The sequence below is a fragment of the Marmota monax genome, unplaced genomic scaffold, assembly GCF_021218885.2.
Source record: "Marmota monax isolate L192 unplaced genomic scaffold, Marmota_monax_Labrador192_F-V1.1 WCK01_AAM20220418_F8-fsc00160, whole genome shotgun sequence".
Lineage (NCBI taxonomy): Eukaryota > Metazoa > Chordata > Mammalia > Rodentia > Sciuridae > Marmota > Marmota monax.
Window position 1 is genome coordinate 677,824 of NW_026694183.1, and position 22,015 is coordinate 699,838.

Consider the following 22,015-nt stretch of genomic DNA (forward strand, 5'->3'; position numbering starts at 1 on the left):
CTCACTCCAGTAAGATTGGCAGCCATTATGAAGTCAAACAACAAGTGCTGACGAGAATGTGGGGAAAAGGGTACAATTGTACATTGCTGGTAGGACTGCAAATTGTTGCGGCCAATTTGGAAAGCAGTATGGAGATTCTTTGGAAATCTGGGAATGGAACCACCATTCGACGCAGCTATTCCCCTTCTCAGACTATTTCCCATAGACCTAAAAAGAGCATACTATAGGGATGCAGCTACATCAATGTTCATAAAACAGCACAATTCACAATAGCTAGACTGTGGAACCAATCTAGATGTCCATCAATAGATGAATGGATAAAAAATGTGGCATTTGTACACAATGGAATATTAATCAGCACTAAAAAATAACAAAATCATGGCATTTGCAGGGGAATGGATGGCATTAGAGCAGATTACAGTAAGTGAAGCTAGCCAATCCCTAAAAAACAAATGCCAAATGTCTTCTTTGATATAAGGAGGGCAACTCAAAATAGAGCAGGGAGGAAGAGCATGAGAAGAAGATCACCACTAAGCAGGGACAAGAGAAGAGGTGGGAGGGAAAGGGAGAGAGAAGGGGAATTGCATGGAAGATGGAAGGAGACCCTCATTGTTATACAAAATTACATAAAAGAGGATGTGAGGGGAAGGGGAAAAAGACAAAAAGAGAGAAATGAATTATAGTAGATGGGGTAGAGAGAGAAGATGGGAGGGGAGGGGAGGGGGATAGGAAGGGGATAGGAAAGGCAGCAAAATACAACAGACACTAGTATGGCAGTATGTGTAAACGAGGCTGTATAACCAATGTGATCCTGCAATCTGTACACGTGGTAAAAATAAGAATTCATACCCCACTTAAATCAAATGTATGAAATATGATATGTAAGATCATTGTAATGTTTTGAGCAACCAATAAAAAAACTTGTTTGGCATGCACTAGGCCTTATGCTCAATCTCCAGTAGAGCACAAAGAAAGAAAGAAAGAAGAAAGCAAAAATCAAAGTGACATTAAGGATTCTGTGCACCAGAATGAGTTCAAACAGCCCTACTCACCTCCACTATTCCCAGGCCAATCCCACATACAACCATCTATAATAACCATGTTCTCCCTGGGAAGCTGTGTGAAATGATCAATTAAGTAGCTGAGAGTTGTGCAAAACCCTACAATCAACACACTTCTGATAAGCTTCCAGAGGTTGGCATTCCAGAGCCTGGAGAAAAATGAATCTAGGTAAAGCACAGAAAGGTCTGATAGTCCAAAAACAAAACACAGAAATTAACAGAGTCTTCCCCAACCACACATAGGATTATACAAGCTGAAAATGAGATTCAAAAGGCTTGTTGCAGAGCTCATGAAGCTCAACTTGGTTCTGGAGCACAGCCAGCACCATGCTCCACCCTCCACACAGCAGGGATTCCCAGGGCCTTCCAGACACTTTATTTTCTTAAACAAAGGAGAAGTCAAAGATGTCTGCAGACAAGTTAGAAGAAGTTACCAGCAGGATGTTAGGAAACAGGCTGAAAATTTTCCCACTTGGATGGGGCTGCTACAAACGCTACTGCACCAGAGACTGGAGTAGGTAACAAAAAATACCTAACACCGTGGCATGGTAGACAATGTGTGCCTGCATATATCACTGAACCAAATGGTTGTAATGATAAAATAACCACAGGGCCACATGTGGGGGTGCCCTTTAGAGTTAGGTATGAAGATGGAGTCCCAGTGTTCAAGAAGTGGAGAGAAGCAGGAATGAAGGTGTCCATGTGTCCTTCAAGGAGTATGCAAGGCACACAAGCTGCAAAAGGAGGTACTTTTTAAATTCTGGATGGTCACTTGACTGAACACAAAGATTTGAACCACACAGTGCAGAGGAGGCATTATCCAGAGCATTGCAAAAAGCCTTGGCTGTGCCAACAAGCACATCTCATTTCTGACAGATGGTAGAGGTCAGCACTGCGGGGGAAGCAGATGTGGGTGCAGCTGTGTTGGGGAGACCAGTGATGGGAGTTAACAGATGAGGACTTTCCATAGCCTCATGGTTTCTGTAGCACACTCTACCTGCCTCCTCGACGCAGAGGAGGGTTCTAGGAAGACCAAACTGCACTTCACACTTGTCCCCTTGAGTCTAATTTTATTCTAGGGGTAACTAGCTCACTTATACATATGTATGTATGCCATGTATGAATGATGCATGTATGTACAAGCTCAAGTTAATCTTCATGGACATATAAGCAAAGCAAATCTTCAGTTCTACTAAAATAAACTTTTTCAAAGTTGCTTGATATGTAGAAATTTTTTTTAAGAACAGAGTTCTAATCCTTATGGAGGGCTAAGTGTGGTATATAGAGAGAAGAATTGCTAAAATACTTATAAAATATTTTATTTATCAGGTTATTTAAGAAAATGGAAAGCTACTTTTGAGAGTTATGTAGAAGCCTATTGATTTTAATCTTGGAATGGCTTCAGAGATGTTCCTAATAAAAATTCAATGCCTACATTTGATTTTGAGTTATAAAGTTTATAACAACCATAATTCACATTTGTCTCCCTGGGGAGAGAATACCAGTGTATTTGTTTCATCTCAGAAAGAGTTAAGAACTTGGAAGAAATCTCACTTGATCAATGAGCATGTGTTACTTCAGGAGAAATGTGCTGATTATGTGGTGCCCACAGCTAACACTGGCCTCCTCAATGAAAATGTTGCACTGAGGAAGGAGTCTCATTAGAAATGGAGTTCTTGATGTTTAACAAAGAAGACTTTATCCTTTTGCTAAAACCAGCATAGTTTCTAACTATGTTGTGGCACAGTTTAGAAATATGCTAATTGCTATTTACTATTTTGAAAACTCTATAGAAATTAGTTCATTACACCAAGAAGAGTCCTCAAGTGTAATATCTTCCTCTCAATTGAATGTGAGAGATGTAAATTTCATAGCAGCATTCTTTATCCAGGTTTAATTCTAATAAGATTTTAGCTTGGGCCTGGGTTTGGGTGCAGAGGTATAGTGTTTGTCTAGCATGCATGAGGCACTGGGTTCAATCTTCAGCACCACACAAAAATAGAGGTGAAGACATTGGGTCCACATGAAGCTAAAAATACATATTTAAAAACGAGACTTTTGGTTGTTTTCATGTTCAAACTAATAAAAGCGTTTTCTTCCTTTAAAAAAATATGAAAATAAAACTAGGAGCATCTAAAGGGTTGAAATTCTTAGAAATATTTGGTAAACTCTGGTATTGTATGCTAAAGGCAAGTAGATGTGAACCTATGATCAGAAAAATGTGTGTGATTTATTGATACTTATATATAAATATGTGTTCACATATATACATGTTGTGAAGAAACACATGAAAGTACCATGAAAACATGTTGCACATTCCACATGTCAGTTCTGATCATGATGCTCCAAACTAAAAGACACTACTATATTTTATTGATCAGTTTCTGCTGCATATCCAAAGGCCTACACAGATAATTTATAAAGAAAGGAAATTTATTGAACTACAGTTCTGGAAATTCAGGAGCATGGTGCCAGCATCTGTTCAGCTCTGGTGAGGACCTCACAGTAGTTGGAACCACAAAGGGGGGAGAATGTGCAGAAGAGACCACAGAGCAGGAAGGGGAGCAGGAGACACTGGGGACACCAGCACTCAATGTGGGACAACCAATGTTCTCAACTTTTCAGGGGGAAGACAGCAAAATTCTCACTGGGGGATCTTCTGCCCAGAGGAAACCAAGCCACCCTAAATAGCCACCCTGAATCTTAATAACTCAAATAATTAGCAAATAACAAAACATAAGTGCTCAGAAAATTTATTTACAAAAACAAAGCCCCTGATAGATCAAGCCCACGTGGTTCTTGAACTGGACAAAGAAAAAATGGCTTCAGTGGTTTATTTAAGGGGGTACCTTCAAAGGCAGGAGTAAGGTGTCAAGGGCTGACTCTTGCTTTCTGATGTCTTGCAGTCAGCAGGTTGATTGACATTGGCAGGTCACACCCATCTCAGGTTCTGTGAGGGATCTTAGTGAGAGCTTGAGGGGGAAGTTCACCTGCATCAGGCAGTCTATCCCTGTGAGGGGTACTCCAGGGAGTTCCCAGTGCCAGACTTATCCCCTCAGGAGGCTGCAATGAGCAACATAGTCCACACACAGCTCATGATGGCTCGTGATGGCTTGTGACAAGAAACAATATAATTCATCATTAATCTTTTCCAAGGTGACCTTCCCATGACCAACCACCTTGTGCTGCATCCACTTCTCAAAGGTTGCACCACCCAACACATCACACTGGGGCAAAACTTCTAACTCATGGAACTTGGAGGTGGAAGCATAATTCACATCCAAACCAGAGAACGGGTGCTAGAATTGTTTGAAACACCTTCAGTGAGATTCTATCATCAACAACATGGGAAATACAAATTTGAAGCATATGGAATTTTCAAAGTCCAATATAAAACAGGTGATGTCGAATGATTTCATTTATTTAAAGTGCAAAAAAAGGGGAAAGTGATCTATGCTGTTATACTGCTCACTCTTGTGGACACTTAGAGAAAAGAAGACTTATGCAGACTAGAATATTGTTTTACCATGCAGCAGCTTCTTGCACAGGTGTGTTCAGTCCAGAAAAAGTCTTTAGAAATGCATGTCAACACTTCCACACAAATATCTCAAAGATACATATTGATAATTCAATAATCAGTTATAAAATAAAATTTATTATTACCCAGTGTTGTGAATCATCAAGATACACAGTAAATAAAGATTAAATCTAAATAGCTTGTGAAAAAAGACATATTGCATTATGAAAATATCAGTCCAGAAACCAACAAATTAGATATACACTGTTTAATAAAAAGAGCATCAGTAGACTTTGTTTCCCATCATTTCCAAGATTACATGAAACATGTCTCATTTCATTGCAAAAGAAAAACGTTTGAGAGAGTTCACTTTGATATTTCCTTCAAAAGACATAGCTGAGACAAAAACCAAAAGAGTAGACAAAGAAAAACTACATTCCATGATAGCAGGAAAATAATGAAAGCAGATTTTATGCTGAAAAATTTGCTCTTACTGTAACTGGTATATTCAATGTGAAATTTGTATTTTATATCTAATTTTTCAGAAATATTGCTTAATGGTGAAGAAGCCAAATCTTAGTGATATGCATGTTCACACACTCAGTTACACATACACACACAAATGCTCACACTATAGTAAAGAATATATGTGTGTGTTGATTCTCTTTCTCATGAGATGTGACTGTATTACTCTTCTTTCAATTTGGGGGTGACAATGGAGAAACATGTAACAATTGTACAAATGCCTACAATTTACATGTTCCTTCTGACATCAAGGTTTTTCCTATTCCTTGTCCAATAGAGATTGTGTCTGGATGCACTGGTGTCTCTTCTTATGAGCAGAAAGGGGCTGACAGCTGGGAAACACGCAGCAACCATTGCACCAACCTTTACCAAGAGCCAGTGGGGATTATAAATAACAGTCACACAAATCTGAAAGAGGCAGGAAAGTGTGTAAAAAAATACAAAGGTGCTCACCAGTAGGAGGATGGTTTTAGTGGCTCTGGACTCAGGGGAGGACCTGGGGGAGCTGCTCTTATGAACATGCTGCATTCTCCGCTGGTGCATGTGCAGGATGAGCACCATGGAGCTGCTGGCCCAGAGCATGAGCCCCACACACAGGACATCAGGGAATGTTAGCAATGCTGCATACAGTGATTGTAAGATTATTTCAGAATCAACAGAAATACAGTATCCAAGATCTCTCAGGTTTGTGGCATTATTGTTGTTCTTCTTTCCAGTCATAGATAAAATAATAATAATATTTATAAGCAGATACAAAATCCAGCTCAGATATATGGAGAAGCCAATGTACTTAGGAGCTTTCACTTTAAGCTCTGAACAGCTGGAGTCCTCAGGACTAATCTTAATGGCCTGGAAGACACTCAGGAGGCAGGTGCTGCCAATGGACACACCCCTGCCCACCCTGTGAAGATAGAAAAGCAGCTTGCATCCAACATCATTGAGGAAACCTTTCACTCCAAAAGCTGCCACTGTCTGAGGAACTCCTCTACACAGGAGAGCTAATAAGTTGGCCACAATCAAGTGCTGAAGAATCAAGTCTGTGTGTCTTACCTTGAACCCCATGAGGTAATGGACCATGTAATGGAGGAGAAGAGAGGAATTGCCCAGAGCTCCAACCACAGTCTGTGACAAGAAAATAATTCCTAAAGCCACATCACTGGCTGCCATCCTGCCAGTTCCTTGCTGTCCCATCCAGAGGGTCCTGCAGAAGAACAGGCCAGGGCTACACATGTCCTTTCAACCAAAATCCAGTATTGCCCACACTTCAGAGTTAATGCTGTGAAAACTCACCTAATATTTTATTTTCACTAGCAGGTTGTAATGAGGTTCGTATGACTAGTCAAGGCAGGAAGTGTGTATAAATCCCTGTTGTGAAGCCAGAACATGGTGATTCATCTTCATGACATGAGACAGATGCTGAGATGAGTTTCCTGATGACCAGGAGAGCTTGTGCACAGAGATGTTAAGTCTCTGTCCCCAGATTCACACTCTGATCATGTGCACAGAGGGGTCTTGAACCTGGCTGACTGTTTACAGAGAGCCCAGCAAGAACCATCAAGCTTCCCTAAAGGTCGTGAGCAGGTTCTTCTATCAATCCAGCTCATATTTTCTTCCATTTGTCTATATTCCTATTGTCTTCAAAACTAGTGGTGTTTTTAAACTTTTCATTGTAAAATGTTTTCATTTACCAGAAATATTAATTCTATGTGCAAAGTCACTTATGAAGGAACATTTAGATATTGACATTAATGACAGCAGATGCATTGAGGGAACTACACCACTGCAGGCACCTGTGCCGTGGTTAGTCCCATGCAGGGAGGCAGGACTGACTCCACATCAGGACAGCTACCCCATGGCTCATATGGTTGATTGTTAGGAACACAAGCTCAAGGGCCCTATCTCAGGAATTTTGCCACATTCCCAGTTCAGATTCTAAGTCTTGGGATACTAAGAAATAACACGTGATTAAAGATTATAGTGTAGAAACAAAATATTCACTTTTTCAGAAGATACAGAATTCAGTGAATTAATACATAAGAAAAAATATTTCAAATAAAAATATTAGTGAAAGATGTTACAAGAGGAGCCCTCCATGAAAATTGGTATGTGTGAGTATTTAAAACTTGAAATACTGGAATTTCAGTATTCATTGGAATGCACACATTTAACAAAATTTTTAGGTAGAAATATTTAAGTTCACATGTCACTGAACAGATGGTGAAGAGCTTTCCTATGTCCCCTGCATTCATACCCTGCTCCACTATCACATTTCTATGCCACATGGTGAATTCACTACAATCAGAAGTTATCTGACATGTTAAAAGTATAAAGCTCTTACAGGTGGTAATAGAATTCTGTAATAATATTATCCACTATATCCATACATATTCCTTTTCACAATATAGAGAAATGGCCTCATTATCCTTGAATTCTTAGGCTTTCAGGATTGCTACAATTACTCTCTCTGTTGGCTGCACCACACTGAGAGTCAGAGAAAATGTTCTGCCTGAACAGTCACCATCAGCTCTCTCTCTCTGCACAGGCTTAAGAAGATTCCTGTGAGCTCCTCCTACTCCACACACAGGCAGGGAGATACTATGAGTCTGGACGTAGAAATCATGAAGATTTATTGTAGACTTCCTGTAAGGGAAACTGAGAAGTTGGGTGACTTTAAAACAACCTTGTTGTGCACCTTGAAAATCACATTGAATTTTCATTTGCAATAAACTACAGCAATCCCTGTCAGTAAGAATCATACTTAGTTAAATTAGGACCCATGGTGGTTTGGCATTTAGGCTAGGACCCATTTATCTTTGCTACCTAGAGTCATTCTTCATCAACCATTTTAATACTTGTGTGGCTCTGGCTTCTGCAGGGTTCAATTGACTGTGATCAGCTGTGATCACTTACCCAGACTCTTGATGGGTCTCTTCTCACAGATGCTGCTCTCACACTCACCCTGAGTCACTCTCCAGGCTTTTCCTCTCTGCCAGGATGGTGACCTCAGTGCAGAGGCCTCTCTGACCACGATGTGTGCTGCAGGGAGGCGGCCAGGTCCTGAGATATGGGTCTGTGGCTCTGTGACCTCACCTCCCCTGGGACCTGCAATTATCACTGTGCCAGCAGCAGCAATGGCTGTGCAGGCTGGGAGAGCTGAGGACACTGCTGGAAACTTTCTCCCAGGTGTCACTTATGAATAACAATTTTAAACCTTCCTCATAAAATGTCTTCAGAGGATATTCTAGTGTTTGGAGAGACTCTTACTTATCCATGATCCTGGGAGACCAACAGGGTGTCACTTGGAGGGGTTGGGAAGTACTGAGGTCTGTCATATGAAGGACTGGCAGTGAGGTTTGCATGTCTTATATTATTTCTTCCTTCCCTGGGAAGATTTCTACCCAAATCAAGTTGCTTCCTGTTCTTCATTTCAATGAATGGCATCAGATTAAAGGTATTTGCAGAGAAATGGAAAGAAGGAAAACACATAGTAAGGATATTAACACAGGTACAAAGAAAAGAAAGAATGGATGCTAGCATCACCTTGGAAGTAACCAAATTCATCTCACAAATATGAGTGAATTCATTGGACTCATTTACATAATAGAATGTTAATTTTTATCATAATTTGTGAATAAACACGCCCTGCCAATGTTGAACTCCACTACTGACAGTGGGGTGAAAAAGAGCAATATTCATCAAACAAACAGAATATAATAAAAGTCTCCTTCAACAATGACATAAACAAGATTTTCTGACTTGTCTGAGCCAACATTTCTGTAAATATCAAACATAATATTTACATTATTAATTAATTCAGTAATATTGATTTCTAATTAATTATAAACCACTTATATTAGTCTTAATAATTACTAATATTAATTCAGTAGCCCAAGGGATGACCACAGCACAGGAGCTCTTTCAATTATTGTAATCCCTCCAACCCTGCAAGGATAATACTTAAACTTAGATACCTTAACAAATTCTGTGAGATTGACCAAAATTCTGTGAGACTGACTATCCAGGTGAAAACCTGTGGCATGAGCACAGGTGGGTTTTGTGCAGTGACACTAAGTGGGAGTGAGACTGAAGTGGTTAAAAGAATAAGGACATGAGGAAAGAGTGGACTGGGAAACAAGAGGGTAGAGCTCCTGCTCTGGTTCCATGGTTTTGGAGGAGAGGGAAGATAAGAGAGTCCTCATTTTATGCTGATCTTCTAGGGGGAAAAATTCTATTAGTGTCCTGTGAAAACACCTGGAATCAGGGAGCCTTTGCAGGAAAACATAAAAGTGGTAACTGTCCCACACAGATGAGAATATACAGACATTCTAGGGGAAGAAATACTGAAAAAACCAAGAATCTGGGTTTCTTCCTTGAAAAGCTGAGTGAAGGGTTTTGGGGCCCTTTAGTGCTACAACAGCAAGGAGAAGAGTGGCCCAGGCTCAGCCAAGACTTTAAGAATAATGGGGGAACTTAAGTCCCAGCTGTCTGAGGGATGGGGCTTTTCCAATGTTTTTCCCTACCTGGTAGCTGGTCCCACTCTCCTGGATCTCCTCTACATCATGCAACATGACAAGCCCTGGCCCCTGCAGCATGTCATCACTCATAGGCTCATTCTCTCAGGCCATCAGGACCACAGCCTGATTACCAGGGATGCATGTGGCCATGTAGTTCTCACAGTAGGGCCAGTTCATCTGGCCAGTCTCTAGTTTGTCCAGACCCTGGGACCAGCATGTTCCTGGATATTTTTAGCCCTTTGACAATAGAGGACAAACAGACACACTCCACCAAGGACTGATTGACCCAAATCCTAGCATGCAGCCCAAAGGTCCAGATCATCCTGCCCACCAGGTCACTGTGGCTGGCTGCAGGGATTCCACCCACTCCAGGAACTCCAAGTCTTCTATTCTCTCCTGCAGCTTTGAAAGTTGGAGTTGACCTCATGGATTACACACATATGCTGGATATCTCGCTTCTCTCTGCTAGCTGCTGTTTCTGACTAGCTGATGTCTTCTAGAGGTCTGCCTTTTATGTCAACTGCTGCTATACCACAGAGCCAAGTGCTTCCTGCAGTCGTGGTTAAGTAGCTCATCTTTGGATGTCTCCAGGTGTCACTGGCCCCTTCAAAACTCCATGAAAAATAATGGATAAGATCTTCATGCATATCACTGTGTGGAGCATTCCTCTAGCGAGAATGACCAAAGAGTTGGCTACCATAAGTTGGCCAAGAATCAAATCTGTGGATCTCAATGTGCACCTACTGTAGGAAAGCACTAAATGATAATGAAGTACAGAGAAATTTCCCAGAAATGTTAAGATACTTGGGAATCAATATAAAGAAAAAGGTGAAAGATCTATAAAATGAAAACTACAGAATAATAAAGAGAGAAATCAAAGAAGACCTTAGAACATGAAAAGATCTACCTTGCTCTTGGATAAGCAGAATTAATATTATCAAATGACCATACTATCAAAAGTACTGTTCAGATTTAATGCAATTCCAACCAAAATCCCAATGGCATTTCTCATATAAATAGAAAAAGCAATCATGAAATTCATCTGTAAAATTAAGAGACCCAGAATAGGTAAAGCATCCTTAGCAGGAAGAGTGAAGCAGACCGTAAACTATACTACAGAGTAATAGTACAAAAAGAGCATGGTATTGGTACCAAACAGGCTGGTAGACCAATGGTACAGAATAGAGGACACAGAGACTAACCCACAAAATTACAATTATCTTATGTTAGAGAAAGGTGCCAAGAAAATGCACTGGAGAAAAGATAGCCTCTTCAACAAATGGCGCTGGGAAAACTGGGAATCCATATACAACAGAATGAAATTAAACCCCTATCTCATGCACAAAACTTTACCCAACATGGATCAAGCACCTAGGAATTAAACCAGAGACTCTGTATCTAATAGAAGATAAAGTAGGCCTTCATCTTCATCATGTGGAATTAGGCCCCAGTTTCCTTAATTAGACTTCTATAGTGTAAGAATTAAAACCAAGAATCAATAAATGGGATGGAATCAAACTAAAAAGTGTCTTCTCAGCAAAAGAAACAATCTATGAGGTGAACAGAGAGCCTACATCCTGGGAGCAAATCTTTATCCACTAATCTCTAGGGTATACAAAGAACTCAAAAAGCTAAGCACTGAAAAACCAAATAACCCAATCAACAAATAGGCCAAGGACCTGAACGTACACTTCTCAGAAGAAGATATACAATCAGTCAACAAATATATGAAAAAATGCTCATCATCTCTAGCAATCAGAGAAATGCAAATCAAAACTACTCTAAGATATCATCTCACTCCAGTCAGAATGGCAGCTATTATGAAGACAAACAACAATAAGTGTTGGCGAGGATGTGGAGAAAAAGGAACACTTGTACATTGCTGGTGGGACCGCAAATTGGTGCAGCCAATATGGAAAGCAGTATGGAGACTCCTTGGAAATCTGGGAATGGAACCTCCATTTTACCCAGCTATTCTTCTCCTTGGACTATCCTCAAAGGACTTAAATACAACATACTACAGGAACACAGCCACATCAATGTTTATAGCAGCACAATTCACAATAGCTAAACTGTGGAACCAACCTAGATGCCCTTCAGTGGATGAATGGATAAAAAAATGTGATATATATATATATATATACACACACACACACACACACACACACACATACATACATACAATGGAATTTTACTAAGCATTAAAAAAGAACCACATCATGGCATTTGCAGGTAAATGGATTCAGTTGGAGAAGATAATTCTAAGTGAAGTTAACCAAACACACAATGTTCACACAAAGACATAGAGACATAAAACAGTTCTCAAAAGAAATTAGATAGGAATCAACATATAGGAAATCATAAATGACCACAAATACACAATGCCAAAAGAGACACTGCAAGACACATCACAATCTACACTGAAAATTAAGACAGAATAATAAAATCTGCAAGAAAAAACACATCAGGTCACATTTAGTTGCAAATCAATAAGATTCACCTTTGTCTTCTCAACTCAGACACCAATATCAAGGAAAGACTAGAATGACATAGTCTAAGCTCAAAAAAAGAATAATTTCCAGCAAAATTGCTATATCCAAAAAAATGTGTTTCAAAATGAGTGGAGAAATTAAAACATTGCATGATGCAGCTATACTAAAAGAAATCATAACCACAAAGCAAGAACTATGAAGAATATTCAAAGATATGCTGCATACAGAGAAATCCTAGAACAAACAAAAAAGGTCCCAAGTGGATGAGGCCCACTATAAGAGTAAACAACTAAATGAAAATCAAAACCAAATAAAATATGGCAAATAAACAAAAATTTCAGGAATGCACAAACTTATATTCACACTAACTCTGCAAATAAATGGCCTCTACTCCCCAATAAAAAGACATAGATTAGCAGAATAAATCAAAATACAAGATCCAACTGGATGCTGTTTGCAAGAGACTGATCACAGAGGCAAAGATGCCCACAGGCTGAAGTTTGTAAAAGGACATTTACATATCACACAAATGGAATCTGAAAACAATCAGGAGGAGCTAGCTATTCTCACATATAAACAAAGGAGATTTCAAGCAAAAATTAACCACAAAAGGACAGTACATTCTGCTAAAGGGAACAATTCAACCAGAAGAAATAATTGTACTAAATATACATACCCCAAATGTCAGGACACATTAAAAGAAATAATTCTTGACATTAAATCCCAGATATACTGCAATAAAATAATACCTAGTGAGGTTAACACACTTTTATCACCAATAGATAAGTCATCCAAAGATAAAATCAACAAAGATATTACCAATGTAAATAGTACTATAAACCCAATGGGCCTAATAGACATTTAGAATACACCTCACCATGTCACCTTCCTCTCACAACATTCTTCCCCTAATATCATCCAGCATCTTGTGACATAGCCCAGGAGACTCACAGGAACTGAGCTGCTGTTGGTGCCATACTCATGATATACCAAAACCATGAGATAAACTCTTCTCTCTTCAGGAAACTGAGCTTCTGGGGATTTGTCATAGACGTGAGAAACAGGCTTCTGCATGTTGTCTCCTATCCCTGTGTGAGAGGCAGAGACTCTTCCCTCTGGAAGATTCCCAGTTCCACATCCAGCCTTCAGGCTCTCCTGACTTCAGTCTCCTGGGGTCATCTCTCCACCTGGGATGGGCTACATTCTTCTGTATCTTTGAAACCTACAGCTTCATGGAACAGGCACCCAAACCCCTTCTCTCCTTGAGGCTTGGACATGGACACACAGCACCCAGGAGGGTTCACAGGTCCACAAGCACAACCTGAGGATGAGGCAGGGAACTCTCCAAAGCCTCTGTCTGTGGCCCGTTTGTTGTAGTGGGACAAGTCTACAGTGCCCTCTAACATGGGCTCCTGGACAAGGTGCTCTTAAATACATGTGTAACCCAGAATGTGAGCAACCAGCACTCATGGTGGAAGCTGCATGGCCCTGTTCCCATAAGAGTCATTTACTTTGGATGGTTTTATATCTCCTCTAGATGTCTCTTGATGTAGCTTGAGGATCTGGACACTTTGGGGCACATCTTTTTTCATGGATCTCCAAACTTCTTGATATTCTTTGGTTTCAGTCTTGTTTCTCTCTCCAGTAACCAAAGCTGGATTCTGCTACAAAATTTTACACAATCCCTGTCACTGAAGGCTCTCAATTAGCCTAAATATCCAGAACAGAATGTAGCAAAAAGAGCACATGCCCCCACCCTTGAGACATGAGCACACACAGGAAACTCAATCAATGTGGAACAATGTCAAGGCCCATTTCTTCGCTGTGTTCATGCTGGAAACTGTTTCCATGAGTGAATAGTTTAGTAAAACAGTGATGGAACAAATGCAGTCATTGGGAACAAGTTTATTTATTTTATTTGCTTCAAGAAACATTTAATAAAGATTGATGTGATTAGGCATTCAGACAAGGAAGATAAATACCTGTAATCTCAGCTACTCAGGAGTCTGGGGCAGGAGGATTGCAAGTTTGAAGCCATCCAGAGCAACTTAGTGAGACCATGCTGCAAACACAGTGTTTTATAAAGAAGGCTGGGATGTAACTAAGTGGTAGAAAACTTGCTTCACATGCAGAATGCCTTATACTCAACCTCCAGCACAGCAAAAACAAAGATATAAATAAGAAAGCCAACACCAAAGTGACATTACAGGATTCTGTTCACAAGGATGAGGTCAACCCACCCTACTCACCTGCATCATTTGCAGGCCAATTCCACATGCAACCAGCTGAACTATCCTTGCCTCTCCCTAAAAAGCTGTATGAAGTGAGCAATTAAGTATTTGACAATTTTGCATACATATACAATCAACACACTATTGTGAAGCTTTGGGAGGGATGTATTCCAGAACCTGGATAGAGAGGAATCCAGTTAAGGTAAAGAAAGGTCTCATAGTTTAAAAAAAAAACAGCAATTAGCAGGCTGCTCCACCCTCCACACAGCGGGGATTCCCAATGCCTTCCAGATATTTTATTTTCTTAACCAAAGAAGAAGTTAAAGACATTTGCAGACACATTAGTACAGGTTACCAGGAGGATGTTAATATTTTCAGGAAGCAGGCTGAAAAATTCCCATTAGGATGAGGCTCTTACAATCACTACACCATGTGAAAGTGGGGTAGGTAACAAATAATATATGATCCACTGACTTGGTAGATAATGTGTGCCTGCACATATCACTGGACCAAAAAGTTGCAAAGCTAAAAGAACCACAGGGCCACATGTGGAGGGTTTCTTTTACAGCTGTGCATGAAGATGGAGTCCCAGCATTCAGGAAGTGAAGAGAAACTGAAATGAAGGTGTACATGTGCCCTTCAAGGAGTATGAGATGCAAACAAGCTGCAGAAGGAGGTATTTTTTGAATTCTGGATGGTCATTTGACTGAACACAAACGATTGAACACCAGTGCAGAGGAGGAGTTATCCAGAGCATTGCAAAAAGCACTGGATGTGCCAACAAGCACATCTCATTTCTGAGAGATGGTAGAGGCCAGTGCTGCAGGGAAGCAGATGTGAATGCAGCTGTGTTGGGGAGACCAGATGGGATGTTAACACATGAGGATGGGATGTTAACATATGATGATGGGAGTTAACATATGAGGACGCTTCCACAGACTCGTGGCTTCTGCAGCACACTCTACCTGCATCTTCAACAGAGAGGAGGGTTCTAGGAAGACATAACTGCACCTCACACTTTTTCCCTTGGGTCTAGTTTTATTCTAGGTATAACTAGCTCACCTACACATATGTATGTATCCGTTGTATGTATGTACATGCTCAAATTAATCTTCATGGATATATAAGCAAAGCAAAAATTCAGTTCTGTGAAAACAAAACTTCTTCAAAAATGCTTGATATGTAGAATTTCTTTGAAAACTGAGTTTTAAACCTTATTGAGGATAAGTGTAGCATACAGACAAGAATTGATAAAATACATGTCAAATATTTTATTTATCAGGTTGTATTTAAAAATGGAAAGCTACTTTGGAGAGTTATGAAGAAGTCTATTGTTTTTCATGCCAAAATGACTTTAGAGATGTTTCTAATAATAATTTATTGCCTAGATTTAATTGTGAGTTAGAAGGTTTACAACAGCTGCATTTAACATTTGCCTCCCTGGGGATAGAAGACCAGTGTATTTCTTTTTGGAAAGTGTGAAGAATTTGGAACAAAACTCAGTTGATCCATGAGTATCTGATACTTCAGGAGAAATGTGCTGATTATGTGGCACCCGCAGCCAACACTGGACACATCAATAAAAATGGTGCGCTGAGGTAGAAGTCTCTTTAGAAATGTAGTTCTTGATGTTTAACAAATCAGATCTTATCCTGATGCTTCTGATCAGCAGAGATTCTAACTATGTCGTAGCACAGTCTAAGAACATATGCCAATTGCTATTTACTATTTTTAAAGTTCCATAGAAATTAGTCCATTACAAAAAGAAGAATACTCATATGTAAAATATGTCTCTCAATTAAATGTGAGAAATGTAAATTTTATAACAGCATTATTTATTCAGGTTTATTTCTTAAAAGATTTTGGGTTTTTTTCATATTCAGCTTAATAAAATCATTTTCTTATTCAAAAATATAAAAATAAATATGGGCACACCTAATGGGTTGAAATTCATAGAAATATTTGGTGAACTCTGGTAATACATGCTAAAGACAAGTGCATGCAATTCTATGATCAGACAAATGTGTGTGATTTCTAGATACTTATACATAAACATATGTTCCATATATACACGTGTGTGAAGAAACACATGAAAGTATCATGAAAACATGTTGCACATCCCACATGTCAATGCTGATCATGATGCTCCAATGTGTTGTACTGATCAGTTTCTGCTGCCTATCCAAATGCCTACACAAAAACATTATAAAGAAAGGAAATTTATTGAACTACATTTCTGGAGACTCAGGAGCATGGTGCCAGCATCTGCTCAGTCCTGGTGAGGGCCTCACAGCAGATGGAATCACAAAGGTAGAATCATGTACAGAAGAGACCACAGAGCAGAAGAGGGAGCAAGAGACAGTGGAGACAGCTGCATTGTTCTCATGGGAACTAATATAATCCATCATTAATCCCCTCCAAGGTGACCCCCACATGACCAATCACCTTGTATTGCACCCACTTCTCAAGGTTTTACCACCTAGCACATCACACTGGGGCAAAAATTCGAACACATGGAACTAGGGTTGGAAACATAAATCACATCCACAAGGGAGAAATGCTAGAATTGTTTGAAATCCTTTATTTTGATTCTATCATCAACAACACGGGAAAATACAGATTTGAAGTATATGGCATTTTTGAAGTCAAATATGAAACAGATGATGTTGAATGATTTCATTTATGTTAAGTGCAAATCATTGAAACTGATCTCTCCAGTTAAAAGTCACATACTGATCACTCTTGGGAACACATACAGGAAACAGGAGTCATACAGACTATGGCTTTCTTTACCATGTAGCAGCTGCTTGCACAGGTGCATTCAGTTTGTGAGATTTTATTAGAAATTCATGCCAACCCATACATATAAACATTCTAAAGGTACATAAAACTAATTCAATAATAAGTAGTGAAATAAAATTTATTAGCACCCAATGTTTTAAATGACCAAGGCGAACAGTAAATAAAGCATAAATTCTAATTATCTTATACAAAAATATTGCGTTGTAATAATGACAGCACAGAAATCAAAAAATTCAATATAAGTTGTTTAATAAAGAGGACATCAGTAGACTTCTGCTTCCTATCATGTCCAAGATTACATGAAACATATGTCTCATTTCATTGCAAAAGACAAATATTTGATACTGTTCACTGATATTTCCTTCAAAAAACACAGCTGAGACATAAAAATAATATGTAGATAAATAAAAAAGGAATGTCACTTGTTTTCTCAATTTAATAAACCAGGATAGCAAGAAAACAAAGAAAGCAGATTTATGCTAAAGAATTTTGTTCTTGTTGCAACTGGTATATGGAGTCTGAAATTTCTATTGGTAACATCTACTTTCCCCAAAATATTGTTGGATGTACAGAAAAGCCAAATCTAAGTGTTATACATGTGCATATACTCAGGTACACATATGCACACACTATAATAAAAAAGCACATGTGTCTTGATTGTCATTCTTTGAGATATGACTGTGTCACTATTATTGTAATTGGGAAGTACAAATGAAGAAACATAAGAATTGTGTGAAGCCTACAATTTACACATTCCCCTGACATCGGGGGTTTTCCTATTCCTTATCCAAGGGAGACCAAGCCTGGATGCACTGGAGTTCCTGCTCATGAGCAGAAAGGGGCTGAGAGTTGGGAAACTCCCAGCAATGATTACACCCATCTTTACCAGCAGCCAGTGGGGATTATAAATAAAAATTACACAAATCTGAAAGATGCAGGAAAGTGTGTAAAAAGATGCAAAAGTGCTCACCAGGAGGAGGATGGTTTTGGTGGCTCTGGACTCAGGGGAAGACCTGGGGGAGCTGGTCTTGTGAACATGCTGCATTCTCTGTTTGTGCCTGTGCAGGATGAGCACCATGGAGCTGCTGGCCCAGAGCATGAGCCCCACACACAGGACATCAGGGAATGTTACCAATGCTGCATACAGTGATTGTGAGGTTTTGCTAGGATGAACACCAGAACAGTATTCAAAATCTTTCATGCTTGTGATATTATTGTTGCTCCTTTTTCCAGTCATTTGTGAAAAAGTCATAATACTTACAAGCAGGTACAGAATCCAGCTCAGGTATATGGAGAAACCAATGTATTTGGGAGCTTTCACTTTAAGCTCTGAACAGCTGGAATTCTCAGGACTAATCTTCATGGCCTGGAAGACACTCAGGAGGCAGGTGCTGCCAATGGACACACCCCTGCCCACCCTGTGAAGATAGAAAAGCAGCTTGCATCCAACATCACTGAGGAAATCTTTCACTCCAAATGCTGCCACTGTCTGGGGAACTCCTCTTGACAGGAGAGCTAACAAGTTGGCCACAATCAAGTGCTGAAGAATCAAGTCTGTGTGTCTTATCCTGTACCCAGTGAAGTAAAGGACCAGGTAATGGAGGAGAAGAGAAAAATTGCCCAGAGCTCCAACCACAGTCTGGGACAAGAAGATGATTCCTAGAGCCACATCACTGGTTGCCATCCTCCCAGTTCCCTGCTGTCCCAGCCAGAGGGTCCTGGAGAGAAACAGGAGGCCTGGGCTGCACGTGTCCTTCAACCGAGATCCAATATTGCCTTCACTCCAGAGTTAACACTGTGAAAACTTACCTAAGGTTTTATTTTCACTAGCAGGTTTTAATGAGGTTCATGACTAGTTCAGGCAGGATGTGTACAAATCCTTCTTGTGAAGGCAGCACATGGTGATTCTTGAATCTTCATGACAGGACAAAGGGGCTGAGTTGACCAGGAGAACTTGTGCACAGAGATGTTAAGTCTCTGTCCAGATTCATACTCTGATCAGGTGCACAGAGGGGTCTTGAACCTGGATGAGTGTTTACAAAAAGCATAGCATGAACCATCAAGCTTCTGTAATGGTAATGTGCAGGTTCTTCTATCAATCCAGCTCACATTTACTTCCATTTGTCTATATTCCTATTGTCTTCAAACTAGTGCTATTTTTCAACTTTTAATTGTAAAATGTTTTTATTTTTTGTAAATAGTTATTCTATGTACAAGGTCAATTATGAAGGAACATTTAGATATTTAAATACCTGCAGGTGCACTGAGGGAACTCTAGCCCTGCAGGCACCTGTCCCATGGTCATCGACCTGCAGTGAGACAGAACTGGCTGCACATAAGGACAGCTACCCAATGACTCATGTAGTTGTATGATAGGAACACAGCTCAGTGGCCCCTGTCACAGAAATTTTGCCTCAATCCCAGGCCATGTGCTAACTCTTGGAATACCAAGAAGTAACACGTCATTAAAGAGTATGTGTAGAAACAAAATATTCACTTTTTCAGAAGATACAAACATGAGCTAAGTAATACCTAAGAAAAAATATTTCAAAGAAGCAAGATTAGTGAATGATGTTACAATGGAAGCCATCTATGAAAACTGGTATTTGTGGCCATTTAAAAGTCAAATACTAGAATTTCTGCATTCATATAAATGCATATATTTAACTTAATTTATTAGGTAGAAAAATTTAGGTTCACATGTTACTAAACAGATGGTGAAGAGCTTTCCTATGTTCCCTGCACATTCATACCCTGCTCCACTATCATATTCCTATGCCACATGGTGCATTCACTACAATCAGAAGATTTTTTACATGCTAAAAATATACAGCTCTTACAGGTAATACTAGTAATCTGTAATAATCTTGTCCACTATTTCCATACATGTTCCTTTCCATAATATAGAGAAATGGCCTCATTATCCTTGAATTCTTAGGCTTTCAGGATTGCTACAATTACTCTCTTTGTTGGCTGCACCATGCTGAGAGTCAGAGAAAATGTTCTGCCTGAGCAGTCACCATCAGCTCTCTCTCTCTGTACAGGACTAGGAAGATTCCTGTGAGCTCCTCCTACTCCACACACAGGCAGAGAGATACTATGAGTCTGGACCTAGAAATCATGAAGATTTATTGTAGACTTCCTGTAAGGGAAACTGAGAAGTTGGGTGACTTTAAAACAACCTTCTTGTACACCTTGAAAATCACATTTAATTTTCATTTGCAATAAACTACAACAATCCCTGTCAGTAAGAATCATACTTAGTTAAATTAGGATCCATGGTGGTTTGGCATTTAGGCTAGGACCCATTTATCTTTGCTACCTGGAGCCATTCTTCATCAACCATTTTAATACTTGTGTGGCTCTGGCTTCTGAGTGTCCCCTTTTCGGCTGTGATCACTTACCCAGACTCTTGATGGGTCTCTTCTCACAGATGCTGCTCTCACACTCACCCTGAGTCACTCACCAGGCTCTTCCTCTCTGCCAGGATGGTGACCTCAGTGCAGAGGCCTCTCTGACCAAGATGCATGCTGCAGGGAGGCGGCCAGCTCCTGAGATATGGGTCTGTGACTCTGTGACCTCACCTCCCCTGGGACCTGCAATTACCACTGTGCCTAGAGCAGCAATGGCTGTGCAGGCTGGGGGAGCTGAGGGCACTGCTGGAAACTTTCTCCCCAGGTGTCACTTATGAAACACAATTTTAAACTTTCCTCATAACATGTCTTCAGAGGATATTCTAGTGTTTGGAGAGACTCTTACTTATCCATGATCCTGGGAGACCAACAGGGTGTCACTTGGAGGGGCTGGGAAGTACTGAGGTCTGTCATATGAAGGGCTGGCAGTGAGCTTTGCATGTCTCATTGTATTTCTTCCTTCCCTGGGAAGATTTCTACCCAAATCTAGTTGCTTTCTCTTCTTCATTTCAATGAACAGCACCAGACTGAAGGTATGAGCAGAGAAATGGAAAGAGAGAAAACACATAGTAAGGATATTAACACAGGTACAAGGAAAAGAGAGAATGTGATGCTATTATCACCTTGGAAGCCACCAGATTTATCTGCAAAAACATGGGAAAATTCAATGGACTCATTTACATATTGAATGTTAATTCATATCATTATTTTGTGAATAAATATGCCCTGCCATTATTGACCTCCACTACTGACAGGAGGAAGAAACAGAGCAATATCCATCAAACACACAGAGTGTAATAAAATTCTCCTTCAACAATGACATTAGCAGAATCAGTTTGCCTTTACTGAGTAAAGATTTCTGTAAATACCAGGTATTCAAGGGATACAAACATTAATTCAGGAGCACCGTGGGGTGACCACAGCACAGGAGCGCTTTCAGTTACTGTACTCCCTCCAGCCCTGCAAGGACAATGTATGCACTGAGGCACCTTAACTAATGCTGTGAGATTGACCATCCAGGTGGAAACCTGTGGTGTGAACACAGGTGGGTTTTGGGCAGTGACACTAAATGGGAGTGAGACTGAAGTGGTTAAAAGAGTAAGGACATGAGGAAAAAGGTGGACAGGGAAACAAGATGGTAGAGCTCCTGTGATGTGGAGGAGAGAGAGTTCAAAAGAGATAAGGTAGATGCAGAAAAGGCAAAACTCATTAACTCTCCAGAAAAAGCTCATGGACATGCCTAGGTGTGGGCACACCTGGGGTGAGGATCCAAGGGACACAAGGACATAGGGTTAACCAGGTAAGAGAGACATGGGGTGCAAGGTCACACAGGAATGAAGATGCTTCTGGGGGTGGGGACAGAATACAAAATAAAGTTGCAGGTTGCTGGATGTAAAGCCTCTGAGGTGTTCATAGCTCCACGTGGTGGGAAGTTGTGAACACAGATGGGGGAACAGGGA

The 22,015-nt window shown here is 40.1% G+C and overlaps 2 protein-coding genes and 1 pseudogene across 2 annotated transcripts; all 3 read right to left on the reverse strand.

The window, feature by feature from the left end:
* Positions 1–5,331: 5,331 nt before the first annotated feature.
* Positions 5,332–6,270, reverse strand: LOC124107783 (vomeronasal type-1 receptor 4-like). Its single transcript, XM_046465985.1, has one exon. It carries the CDS (start codon positions 6,268–6,270, stop codon positions 5,332–5,334), a length of 939 nt encoding a protein of 312 aa, XP_046321941.1.
* Positions 6,271–9,554: 3,284 nt separating this feature from the next.
* Positions 9,555–13,183, reverse strand: LOC124107784 (E3 ubiquitin-protein ligase NRDP1-like; annotated as a pseudogene).
* Positions 13,184–17,881: 4,698 nt separating this feature from the next.
* Positions 17,882–18,826, reverse strand: LOC124107785 (vomeronasal type-1 receptor 4-like). Its single transcript, XM_046465986.1, has one exon. The coding sequence runs from the start codon at positions 18,824–18,826 to the stop codon at positions 17,882–17,884; it is 945 nt and encodes a 314-aa protein (XP_046321942.1).
* Between the last annotated feature and the right edge of the window lie 3,189 nt (positions 18,827–22,015).